The sequence below is a fragment of the Coloeus monedula genome (assembly GCF_965178545.1).
Source record: "Coloeus monedula genome assembly, chromosome: 8".
Classification (NCBI taxonomy): Eukaryota; Metazoa; Chordata; class Aves; order Passeriformes; family Corvidae; genus Coloeus; species Coloeus monedula.
In genome coordinates, this window is record NC_138788.1 from 29,098,701 (window position 1) to 29,112,451 (window position 13,751).

General features: G+C 38.3%; 1 protein-coding gene across 3 annotated transcripts in view; it reads left to right on the forward strand.

Moving 5' to 3' along the window:
• Window positions 1-13,751, forward strand: part of SHOC2 (SHOC2 leucine rich repeat scaffold protein) — a 77,293-nt gene that overhangs the window by 34,042 nt on the left and 29,500 nt on the right. For all 3 annotated transcript variants that reach the window (XM_082286347.1, XM_082286349.1, XM_082286348.1), the window contains one exon: window positions 2,869-3,803. In XM_082286347.1, the coding sequence (XP_082142473.1) occupies window positions 3,101-3,803 (703 nt within the window). In that variant the 5' untranslated portion in view covers window positions 2,869-3,100. The remainder of the gene's footprint in view (window positions 1-2,868; window positions 3,804-13,751) is intronic.

Consider the following 13,751-nt stretch of genomic DNA (forward strand, 5'->3'; position numbering starts at 1 on the left):
TATTGCTATTTACAAATATTTTACTTAAAAGAAAATAATATTCGGAACAGGGAAGAGATTATTTTCCTGAACTTCTCTGAAAGTTTTTTTTCCCTCACATACTGTGCCAAGCAAGAGTCTTATTAAATTTTCCAAGTTCTGCAGGACATAATAGTTAAATGTTTTTATGTCAATTAATACTGACAGGAAGTCGGTTTGAACAGCATTGGAAAATGGAAGTAGTTGGCAGAACTAACTAATTTCACTGAATTTCCTTTTGCTAAAAATATCTCTAAAAGAAGCTCTCCTTCTGAGATACAATGAATGCTTGTTTGCCTGTAGTTTAGAATTGATGGTGACTCTTGTCCTTTAACTAGAAGGGCTTGAAAAATATGAATAACCTTTTGAAACATATTTAGCTTCCTCTGTAGTATGTGTAATTATACTCATGCCCAAAAGTTTACATACATGTTTGACTTGATGTATGTGAGTAACTCCATCAGCTTGAATGATCTTCAATAGAGATCATGTAGAGCAACTTACGTGAAGTTGAGCATTTAATTTCTTTTTAGGTACAATTAAAGTTATTGCTAACAAAGACAGTGAAATGCGTGGAGATTATTTGGAGCGCTTGCACTGCCGAGCTGCTTTCAGCAGTGCTAATCTCCAGCAGTCTTTCCTTTCTGAGGCTCTTTCTAAACCTCCTCCAGCTGCTGTGTGTATAAGAAATGAAACAAATCTCTTGGTGTGTCCTAAATTTGATTAAAATGAAAGCTCAAGAGAGCAGCAGCCCTTTGAGTATTTCACACTTCAGGGCCTTGATGAGGAGCAGTGGCTGTTCTGGCACTGCTGCCCGTCTGTGTTCTGTGTATTATCGGAATTCAGAAACTGTGTTCGTTCTTGATTCTTTGTCTTACTTTTTCATGATGAAAATGTGTTGTCAAGTGTTTCAGGCTCCCACCCTTTACTCAGCTGTGTTTTTGCATTGGGAGTCATTACATTTCCTGTTACTGGTGGTTTACAAGCATGTGGATTATACATTGCTGAGAAGGTTTAAATATAATCTAGTGAGGTTAGTAATCTTGAGGATAGGTCAAGTTAATGGATGGTGTAAAAGCCATGTGGAAATCTTAAGGATACAGTAAAGAACTGGCTTGTGCTGCTTTAGAAAACTCAACAGTGCAGAAAATTTCCAAGTTAAAAACTGTTTTTGCTTGCTGCTCCTAGCATTCAGCCATGGTCCAATACGACAAAGTTGTCCAGAACACAGAAACTGGAGGCAACGTTGGGATTTTTTTTGTGGTTTTTTTTCTTTCATTTTTCTTTGGTTTTCTTTGATTGTTTGGCGTTCATTTTTTGTTTTTTGATATTACGGTATTTGTAGCACATTTGGTGATGCTGTAGCAGTAATGAATCAGGGTGAAGGACTGGAAGGCACCTCCTGAGGCAGGTTCTCTTTCGAGCTTGTTACTCGAAAGAAATTGTTACTAAACAGCTTGATTTGCAGCTGGAGTAAAGTGCCTTGTCCTTTGGATCGTCTTTAAATAGATTTTCTTTACCTTTTAAAAAAAATATGAATGAATATATATCTATGGAGCAAAGTGTGCAGCTTTGTGTTCTCCATGTCCATGTTTATATTTGAAGGTAAGCATACACAACATGACTGCAATTAAAAATGGTTACTTGGGCTTTGCTAAAAAATGTTTGTATTTATAGTACTTGCTGATGGCTTAAGTATGCAAAATATTATTTAATTGATTTTGATTACAAGCTTTATGAACTTATGCAGAAGTTGGAATGCAAGGACAGTGACACAGCTCCTGTGGAGGTTTTAAGAGTATTTAAACAAGGTGGCTGTGAAACAAAGGACCTTTCTTTAGTCATGGATGCTGCATATCAAAGCTAAAAGGTGGACTAATATGCAGACATGAAATTATTGTTGCCATTGATTGTTTATTTCTCTTCCACAAATTACATTCAAAAACCTCTTCAGAGTATTCAGAGTCACGAAGTTCTTGAGCATGTCGTGTGTTTTGAATTGAAACATGAAGAAAAGCTACTTTCCATGATGCATGATGATTTTGTAAAAATGGGTCTCTATAGGTTTCAGACATCTGTTCACTTACTAGGCTGCATTTTAGTCATTGAGGGGGAAAAATCAAGATAAGGTAAAGATATATTGTGTCCTACTCCCAAGAGAAATTTGTTGGTAATTTTGCTTTTCTTGAAGCATAATATATTATTTCTTCTGGGCTTTCAGCTGACTTTCTGATAGGTTTATTTTAAGAATCCTTGTGCTTGGTTCTTCAAAGGATGTGAAGCTGGTGAGAATGTTCTGCTCCACATTAAAAGCAGAGACCTGCGGTTCAGAGCTGGTCAGGAGAGAGATCTCAAGGCAAAGTGTTTGTGTTACTGTAGCATATTAGATTTCACTGTAGATCGAGCTGAGATTCTTTTGTGCTGAAAGAATAAGCCTGTACAGGTTTGTTTGAAGAGGCAGACACTTAAAATTATAGCAGATATTTATTGGCTGATTGGGCATTGAGAGAAGAGAGAATATTCATTTTGATGACCAGAGGGTTATGCTAAGAACTAGGTAAGATGTAAGATGGTGTCTCAAATGTAGTACCAAAGGCAGTATTGTGTTTAAGAATTGTAATTTGTCTTCCCTAACTCTACTAATTAGTACAGTTCTTGCACCACAGTGGGTCTTGTGAGCAATATGTGTAGTATTTTTGGTTTAGTCTTGGGTTTTTCATTGACATTTGAACCAAAGGACGAATCATTAACCTGAGTTAGCGAGCACAGGCTTGATGTAGAAACACTCAATACTGAACTGGAAGTTTTATATTTACACTAACTTTGGCTTCTCTTCTCTCTGTGTTCCAGAAATACTGATACGGACCATTTGACGCAATCTCTACAGCTGAGTCTCCTGATAGTAGGATTAGGAAAGAGTGCCTTCAGAACCAATATGTAGCAAATGGGTGCCACACCTCTGAAGCTCCTCCCTGGGTTCAACACTTGTGTGTTTTAAGGATCCTTGTTGCCTCAGCATTAAATTGTTCTTGTGGACTTCAGAAACAGATTTCATGCAGTGCTTGCTGAACGTTGAGTCACCATGAGTAGTAATCTAGGAAAAGAAAAGGACTGTAAAGAGAAGGATCCAAAAGTCCAATCATCAAAAGAAAGGGAGAAAGAGGCCAAGGCCTCTGGAGGATTTGGGAAAGAGAGCAAAGAAAAGGAGCCTAAGACCAAAGGGAAAGATGCCAAAGATGGAAAGAAGGACTCCAGTAGCACGCAGCCTGGGGTAGCTTTTTCAGTGGACAATACGATAAAAAGACCTAATCCTGCCACAGGTACTCGCAAAAAATCCAGCAATGCTGAAGTGATCAAAGAGCTAAATAAATGCCGGGAAGAGAATTCTATGCGCTTGGACTTGTCCAAGAGGTCTATACACTTGCTTCCATCAGCTATCAAAGAGCTAACGCAGTTAACAGAACTTTATTTATACAGTAACAAACTGCAGTGCCTACCGGCAGAGGTGGGCTGTCTTGTGAACCTGGTGACACTGGCTCTGAGTGAGAACTCACTCACCAGTTTGCCTGACTCTCTTGATAACTTGAAGAAACTGCGCATGCTTGACCTGCGGCATAACAAACTGAGAGAAATCCCCTCGGTGGTGTACAGGCTAAACTCCCTCGCCACTCTGTACCTACGCTTTAATCGTATAACTACTGTGGAAAAGGATATCAAAAACTTGTCAAAACTCACCATGCTTAGCATACGAGAGAATAAAATCAAACAACTACCTGCTGAAATTGGTAAGTGATTGTACTGACTGAAAGTGTGATGCTGTTTTTACGTTCACTTTGCAGTTCAGTTATTTATACATAAACTGTCACTTTTGCGACTGCACTTCTTTAAAACTATATAAAATTATGTTCTTGATCATATTGTTCCACTGTTAGCTTGAGAACAGTCAATACCTTGTATATATGTGTATTTTTTAAAACAAAAAAAGCCCTTTTTCTTCATCTGTCATCTTAAAATCAGATGTATCTTGTGTTCATCTTTGCTTTGTGCTTTCACATATTGTGCCTTGAGAGCCCAGATGGTTTAAAAAAAAAAGAGATACAGGGACATTTTTTATTTTAAGATTTTTTTATAAATCATTTATGAACTGTTCCAAGTTATAAACACATTATGGGCATGCTACAGAGGGGTGTGACCACAGTAATTCAGGGTGGAATAGGTAGCTACATGCTATTACCATGAGCAAGCTGTTGGGTGCTGTAACAGTTAATAATCTAGGTTAATGATTTGTGCAAGTCTCTGCCTTTTATAAGTCATGAATATATTAATACATGGACTCTGATGTGACCAAATGTCGTATACATGGCTGAAGATTCTTATGACTTTGTAATGAATGTGTTTGTTTTTCCAGACATTGCCACAGAAGTTCAAAAGATGGTGAAATAGTATGAAAGTGCCTTATTAATTTAAATGGTTTATTAAAAAAAATGTGCTGGACTAGCTGTATATCAAAAACTTCTGTGTTGTTCCTAATACGTTCTGCTTCATGGAAAATGTCTTTATAACACTGTTCTCAAGCAATGTTTGAACAATGTGTGTGCCCCATAAAAGTGAGATTCTGTTCATCAGTAGTTCTTTTCTATCACCCGTTTTTAAAATGCAAGCATAGTTTAGCCCTTTTTGGAGGTGGGGGAACATAAACGTCACAGAATTAAGAAATTGCTTTGACTTTCTTCAAGTGTGAAAAAAAACCTTGTGAAAGCCCTTGTAACACTGTGAGTAATAATTCCATGCCCTGTTTCCAAAAGCTGCTGTGAGACTTTCTCCTGTTGTCCAAGCCAGTGAGTGTGTTGCTACTGAAGTGGCCACTCTGGTCAATAATTTTGCAAAGCTTGGGAAATGCTCGTTTGTATACCTGACAGATCTTTCTCAAGCCAGCAGTGTTTGCTCTTTATCTTGCATGTTGATACGAAAGATACGTAAGATAACGTGTTCTTGATGGCAGGAACTACTGGACATGCCTGAAACTGCTAATCCAGTTACCAGCAATGTCCTGTACAGAGAGCTTTGTCCGTGGTAACAGGAGTGAAGAAATGCAGTGGTGCTTCCAGCTGTTGGTGTTGCTGGGGATGGATTCTGCTGGAGCCACAGGAATACCTTTTGCTAGGCAGGAATGAAATGGTTGATGTTTTCTGATCCACGTGGTTTTTGAGTTGTCATGAGCATCTCAGCAATCCCTTGAATTTCCCCTGGGAGAATGAAGGAATTACAATTTTCACCTATTTTGACACTTCAGTTTTAAGTTCAACAACCTTGTTGAATTTTTTACCAATCAACAAATCACACTGGAAACCATGGGGCTGGTGTTTACAGAAAACCCAGCATACTGCGTGTTTCTACATTCATTGAAGAAAGTGTGGCCAGTTTAGCTGGTTGAGCTCTTATACAATTGTCAGTATTGTACCTGGTTCTGTTTGTGGCTCAGTTATTAGGTATAGTCTAGCAAGGAGCAATCTTCTGAGGTTCAACTGGGGATAGTGCTGCATAAATTTAAGGTAATACTAGTAGTGTGTGAAGAAAATCTTCTGTGAGGTGTTGCATTCTAATGTTTGGGGTCATGCTTTAGAAACTTTTCCTCAGTGTGTTTTACACTGCAGACATTGCTGTTGCTGGACCCTCTTTGTTTCTTTTGTTTGTTGAATGTGGTTTACATAAAGTATGTAATATCTGTGTTTGTTCACAGTAGTCTTGAAAGAGATCGTGTAACTGCTTCATGGGAAAATTAGTAGGTACTTGTGTCATGAACATGTGACTTGTTTCTTTCTTCTTTATTTTTTTTATTGTCTTGATAAGTGTACAGGCACTGTTCTCAGTTCTCTACCAAACCCTAGCTTGAGAACATTAACTACTTTACTTCTGCCTCTGTACCCAGCAGTTAGTCCTCCCTGTATTTGTATTGTGATAATACTCATGTTCCTTGTTATGGGTCAGCACTTCTTTGTGGAAGGCCTTTCAGAAGCACAAATGCAAGACAACTGTCACTCTTACCTAGAATTTCAAAGGGAAATTGTGATGTTCAACAGCATCCTCTTTTATTCAAAGTAAATTTCTCAGACTAGGTTGCCTGAAATTGAATTGGCTGAAAAATAAAATTAATTGGTGTTTAAGTAACACAAATAATTTAAACTGCCAAAACACGTAGAACAAGCATTTGAAAATGTTTTTCATCAGAGTAAAACCAGATAAGATAGTTTAACTTCTGCAACTGATTTCTAGTCACTCACTTTCACGTTACTTTTTTTGATGAAATACTCGAGTTGAAAACACAGCTGAAAAATGAAACTACTGAGAACTGTATTTCTGACTTTCCAGTGGAATTTCTGTTTCTCTACATTTCACATGCATGTTAAAAAAACCCTTCCCTTTTAAGTCTCGAGTCTTTTAATCCCTTTCATGTTTTATAGTACAGTATCTAAATACTATAAACTAGCAAGCACTTACATTATCACCTTGTAAATAACACAGAAATTTTTGTTGCTGCAGAGCACGAAGGAAAATGAAGCCATTATCTTTTTACAAAGCAATATCATGCAGAGCATTTCAAATTCTTTTTAAAAATGCCCCATTGTTCTAAGGCCTAAGGCTCACAATGGCATGCTAGTGTGCTTGTTCATATTTTTAAAAATTCAAAGCTTATGTAACTCGCTGACTTGTCCAGAGAGGAAGAGTCTTGCAGCAGTTAACTACGATGTGCTCACGTTGCTGATCTGGTGCACACTGTGCAAAGAATCCGGGGTTTTCTTTACTTTGTCCTTTGGAGGGAGATGTGCTACAAAAGGTTGGCCTGGACAAAAAGAAAATTAAAGATCCAGACTTCAGTTTGAAAAATGTTGCTATTGTTCCCTCAAGGAGGGATAGCATTAAAGTCTTACCGTTTTGCTACAGACTTGTGATGGCTTTCACTGTTACTAAACAAAAAATTGCAGTTTTGTATAAGAATAAACGGCTTTCCAACTTTAGGATCTTGATGCTTTAAAATAAAGGGTCACCTGATTTGTAAGCAATCATCCCATTTAATTACTTTTCTAGGAATCTTTAGTCTCCAGCCTTATAAAATAAAGTTTATTTTCCTTCTACTCTCATTGAAATAAATTGAATGTAGGGACTTTTAAGTGCTCTGATAATTGAGACCTTTTTTTCTAACACCCACTATGTTTTTGAGTAGTTGGTTTTTGTGCCAGTAATGTTCCACTGTCTTAGATGCAACACTTTCCCTCTGTTGCCTACATTTGTTCTCAGATGGTCCTGGAAACTACTTTATGACTCACCTGTTTAAGGTAATGACTGACCTGTTTAAGGTGTTTGTTGTCTTGAGGAAAAGCTGGAAGAGGTGAACCTGCCAGCTCTGAGCTGCTAGGAAACAAGCTAAAGTTTGGTTCCATTTTGGACTTTCAACTGTCTTTAGTAGTTAAATAACACAAAGTTGGTGACTACACTTGAGGAAAAGTTGCTTTGCATTTAAAACAGACATTTTAGTGAGAAAGCGGAAGTGTTATTATCTATAGTTAGTAAACAGGCATGTGTGTTTCTGGTCTTTTTTTCCCCCCAGAATTAAGCACCTCTCATTCCATTGCATCAGTTGTTTTATTATAGGTAAGCCGTATTGTAGGTAGGTACATACTAAATAATTTCTGCTAGTCATTTATCAGACTTCTCTTAACACTTTCCTGACAACATCTGTATTGCTTCTACATTTTTAATGCAATTTGAAATTACTTCAGTTGACTGCGTAATAAGCTGAGGTCTTGGTATGCATTGTTGTATTTTCAAATATAATCATATTTGTTTGACTAAGACATAAAAATACTCAAATACTTTGTTTTGGTTTGGTTTCTTTCATGTTTAGCCAAAAGCTTTGCAGGTGAAATAGTGGGAGTTTTCATGAAATGGACGTGCTGATGTATAACAGCTTCATGATACTGAAAGTGGCAGTATCCACTCCCCTCTTGGCAGCTTCCCAGCTGCTGCTTTTGTTGTCTATTACTTTAGGTGGTTGAAATCAGTGTAGTTTCAGATCAGCCTGGAACTGGTGTGGGAGGAGGAGTGGGAGAGCATGAACTGGAACAGGGAGAGTGGGACCGTGCTTGGCCCACACTGAGCTGTGGGATCCGCTGGGCTTGCTGCAGCTCACTGTGAAGCCTCTCAGTGGGATTGCTCTTGTTGTATATAAGCCTGTCAAGTGCACTGCAAGTGCTGTGAGGAAGGGTGGATTACTGTCTGCAGACAGCCATTGAAAATTCATCAGATTATGTTTTCAGAATATTTTTCTCCGTTTCCCCACTGCCCTCCATGTCTTGTACCACAAAACCTGGTGTAGCTCATTGGAGTCCTGGTCCATTAGCTCAGCCACACCTTCCTGAAACAATGTAATGTTGTTATGTTTTTACATATAGTGGTGAGAATCCACTGACGGAAGTTTCTTGATGGCAAAGCTACTCTGTGTCGTTCTTTGTGAGCCCAGACTTTCTTACAAATTGCATCCTACCCGACAGTGGTAATAAATCGTCTCAGAGTGCATCTTGCCCAGTATCCTGGTTCTGACTCTAGCCCTAGGCAAACATGTGCATAGAAACAGAGTAAGTTTATATACGAGGCTTAACCTGACTCCTTGCCCACATCCAGCTATTTTCGTATCAGGGATTTCCTGAGGCTGGTGCAGCTTGTTTCTTCAGTAATTCTCAGTACAGTCCTCTTCCAAAGGCTTGGCTGTTTTTTTTTCCTTTAAACTCCTGTAAAAGCCTTTCATCTTTAGCAAGGTCCGCAAGTTTGCTTTGAATGTTGTTCCTGACCATAAAGGTCGCTGTTATGCAGATGTTGAATATATATATATATATATGCACTTATATGCACACACACACATGCACACACCAAGTGCAAGGCAGCACTTACCTGTTCACCTGGCTATTCAATTTCTGGTGGCATCCATGAAATAAAAACTTAACAAAAAGGTTTCCATGTGAAAACTTTGCCAAAAGACAGTCTGGAGGGATGATTGTGGGGACAAGTTCTCAAGGTGGACACCAGCTTCATCTCCTTATCTGGTAAATTGTCTATTCCACTGAGATCAAAAAGTTGAAGATTAGAATGGAAGAATGTGAATGCTTTGGTGAGTCAGGCATTCAGCATGAGAAGGATGAAAACCAGAGGAATTGTTTTGGGATGAGGCCAAACAACTGTTTCAGTTTTCAGGCTGTTACTTAAGCAAGCCTTTTGCATTTCTTGTATTTGGAGTTTTATTGCATTCCTCCATGTTGTGTTGAAGGAATTGTTTTGCACAATCAAGTTGATAATATTTTCTTTGTAAAGACAAGGTTGCATCTTATACTGGTTTTGAATATTTTTGTTGTGTTAGCACACACAACTCAAATAGAAATAATACTGTCAACGTGGTTGAAATTACATTTACATAGTTTCTGCAAGTTTCTTGCGACTCCAAATATTGTGTTTTCTGTCTGTGAATGCAACTCTTTTTCTGGGGAGAATCTGGTCAGAGCTGTTCTGCAAGGGAAATATTTTTAGAATGTAATTCTGGGAATCTGCCTACACCAGACCAGGAATGTCTTTGAGACTCTCTTCTGTTCTTCTCTTCCCCCATCTACCCAATATTTAGATCATTTGTGGTTTCTTCACTGCTACGAAACTCTTTTTCATAACACTTGCACCTGTTTTGTTTTCAGCTGTATAGACAGTGGACCAGATGTGTGCAGCCACGTTAGTTCAGGTCTACTGATTCCGTGCTGAATGTGGTGCCTCCTTATTAAACGACTTGTTAGTTACAAAGCTTTTCAGTGATGCTCTGAATTTCATTTCCCTTCTTTTTTTTTTAAGTAGAACTGACAGTACAGAGAAATATTTATTTACATTATTTGTATCTAAGAACACCTTCCTCTGTTTCATCAATTTGAAGGAAAAAAAGTTGTGTTTCTGGGCTTAATTGGTGTGGTAATGTCTGCAAACAGTGGTTGAGAATATTTTTATACATTTATATTTTAATGTGATAAAAGCATGAAGTTTTGAACAGGAGTGGAATAAGTTAGGCATTGATGCATGTATGTAGCTCTCTAGAAGTCAGAGGTAACTGCTTGTTTGAGCCAGTTCTGGTGGTTTTCTTGAGCTGCAGGAAAAGTGTAGAACTCCTTTTGACCAGCTTCAGCTTTAGTATCTGGGTTCTGATTCCTGTGAAAGCTGTTGTGGGGATGCAGTTTTGTCTTGTCAGCTCCTCAAATTCCTCCTGATTACATTTTCTTCAGACTGGCTTTAGGATAATGATAAAGTAGTCCTGCCTTTTTCATCTACTCGCAGAGCTTACTAGGATGATGCCCCAAGTGTAATTCCAGTAAATACCGACAGCTTGTTAGAAATCCCGTGGTTTTTTTTTTTAATCAATGCTGCAATTATTTTAACTGTTTGAATACTTTTAAAAGTACTTAACAGAGGGAAAAAATGGCTTCCCTCAGGCTGCCCTTGCTAATGTAGCCTGGGAGGTGGTGGACCTTTCTTATTAGAGAGCTTGTTCCACACTCAAAATGGACAGGATCTAGGTGTTACCCCAGGTTCAGCATCACCAGGACCCCTGGTCCTTCCCTGCAGAGCTGTTTCTCACCTCCTGGTGCAAGGTTGTGCCTTTTTACAGGGTTATTCCCTGCTAGGTGCAAGGCTTTGCCTTTGTCTTGGCACTCAAATGAGGTTCTACTGTCCACCTCAAATCTTGCCTGGAGCCCTTGCTAAGACTTTTTTCTACATTTCTCGTATTTGAGATGTTGTTTGAACATGTTTTTAATTTTATTTATATTTGTTGCTTTCCATTATAAGCAATAAATAAAAAGTGTTTGCTGTTATGTCTTGTTGAAGCTTGTTTTAGAGCAGATTTTGGGTCTTATTTTTCAGCTGAGTGTAACTTCTATGCTTTTGAGTGGTTCCCACAACTAGATCCTGGTGTGTGTTCTGCAAATTGTGAATAATATTACTGTGCTTATTTCTTACTTATATGAGTATTTTAGCTTTTGTAGATAAGTCACTCATTACCATATTAAAATTGCATTTTCTCCTCAGTAACTCTTCCGTGTAAGTTACAGTTGTGCAGTAATAATTCAGAATATCTCTGACTGCTTACCTGTTCTTTTGGCAGTTGGTAATGCAGCACAAAGAGCTCAGACTGTCTGTCACAGTGATGTACTTGGATCTCATAGAGAGGCAAAAGATTCCAAAACTGTGAAATTGTTTACAATTTTTTTTTCTAAAATCAGGACACTTGTCCCAAAGAGTTTTTATAGACTTAAAACTCTTTTTCCTTTTTTTTTTTTTCCTTTCCCAGCAGAGAACCAAGTGAAAGATGAATAACTACGAAAGTTATGGGAGCTGTTTCTAACTTGTTCCCGCATTGCTGATTTTGGATAATTAATACTTACAAATTAGCTTATGACCAATGTTCTGACACATCAGCCTTAAGTCCCACTAATATTTGCATTCTCCTCTTCCTTCTACTTTCAATAAGAGTCTTGATCCTCTTGCTGTGTCATCTGGCCTAGCATTTATCATGTTGTGAAGGATTTCATAATTTCCAATCTGCTTAAGCATGGGTAGGCACATTGTTAATCCAGTGGAAAACAGGCTACATTACAAATTGTGTTTGCCATCCAAGAGGGGTGCCCACTGACTGAATTGGTGATTGGAGACTCTGAAGCCTCTTTGCTATTGACCTATATACTCTATCCAACTGTTAATTTGTGTGTATTTCAGTATTTTTTGATGAAGATGTATTTTACGTTTAAAGTGGCCAAAAAGAGCTTCCAGAGTTTTGTAAGTCAGAGCATATTACCTGGCCTTCCTGTCATAACAGGCTTTCAAAGTTGGCCATGAAATAGGACTATAATTCTGTCTCATTATGCTGAAAATATTAGTCATTTCATTGTGCTGGGGTTTTTTTAAGCAGGTATATTTAGCTTTGTCATGCTATAACATTTATTCTTTGTGTGTATGAGAACAACAGTGAGGTGATTCCTCACCCCACCTTTTTTAAGGATTGTTGAGGTGAATACTTAGATGTATTTTTAAAAATTTTTTTAAATGGAAGGTGGTTGGAGTCTTCAGAAAGTAACTTCTCTGAAAAATGCATGTGAATTGTGTGAATTTTTTTTAGAGCCTTTTAAAATACAAATGTTTAAAAACTACCCGTTAGGGTGTAACTGACTGTTTTGTGAAGGTTATTTATAGAGAAGCTGTTTTATGTTTTTCAAATGGGCATTGCTCCTACTTTAAAATCTTTTATTGTCAAGCCAGCTAGTACATGCAATTCCTGTCTGCTTTCTTGGCAGACTTTGAGCTTTAATTGCCTTTTTTTCCTTTGCAATCACAGTGCAATATAGTAAAAAACAAACAAAAAAAAAGGTAAAAAACCTCTCCCCCCCCCAAAACAACTAACTCCAAACCCCTGACACCTTACCAGTTTACTTTTTAATTGTTGTGAGGGCGCTTATCCCTTCAAAGCAGTTGCAAGTAGTCCATAGAGAATCTTTTATTCACTGCTGTGAGCTTAGAACTTGTCTGATTTGGACATTACTTGTGGCAAAAAGAGTTAGTTCATTTTGCCTGTGTTTAGTGTTTCCCTAAAGTAGTGCTTGCCTTATTGTAGTGATTTTGGGTGTTGGAACAGTTTTTTAGTGAAGTGATGCTGGAGTTGTCCACATGATGAAAAGGAATGGGTTTTTCTTCAGGAAACTGCTTTCTGGTTAAGGTTGATTTTGATCTGCAGCACATTTCTAGCTGACTTCTTTCTGTTAAATCAAGATAAAAATGTGTTTCAGCAAATTTTATGTAGTACACCAAAAAATTGCAAATGTTGATTCTGTTACTATGAATAAGATCATGAGCTCCTTACTCATTAGACATGTTTCTTTTTGTACCTGAACAAATCTTTCCTTTAGGAAAACTTTTTTTTGATTTTGACATATCCTTCTTACCCTGGCAAAGCAAAAATGCCAGATTTCAGTTGTATCTTGGTGAAACTTATTTTTATTTATTTTTTTTTTTAAAGCATTTTCTCAGTACAGCTGCTGCTGTTCAGACAATAAGAAGGACACTTTCACTCACTGAAACATCAGCTCCTGGGAAGAGCATTATGCAGATGGCCTCCAGTTCAGCCTCTTTGTAGTTACAGATCATTATTTGTTGTGTTCACTGTTTATGCCATGTGTTTGTGCTGGTGTAACTCCTGACAGAGCTGCTGTTGTGAGCAGTGCTGTGCACAGTGTGGCCATTCATGGGTAGTTTAGTGCAGTCACTCAGCAGGGTAAGGAGCTACCCTTGGTGTGTGGCTGCTGCTTGGGTGGCCGCGCTCGCCGTGTCCAGAGCCCTTCTCATCCCACGGCCTGGGATGTGTTCAGTAGTACTGGTCACATTAACTACACTGTTGCTGGTACTCAGACCTCAGCACAGAGAGCTTCTCACCCAGGAAAATAGAGCTTAAAGAAAAGACAGGGCAGGTGGTGCTGGTGGGCCACAGGACATGACCAGCATTGGTTTGTAAGAGACTGGACCCTTTTATTTCATTATTCCTCTATTTTCCTACACTTGTCCTTCTGAGCTACCTTGATTCCTCTCTTTCCTTTTCCTTAAAGATTCCATAGCAACTCTTACCATCCCTAGTTGCTCTTCCTTTTACCTCATCATAGGTGTTC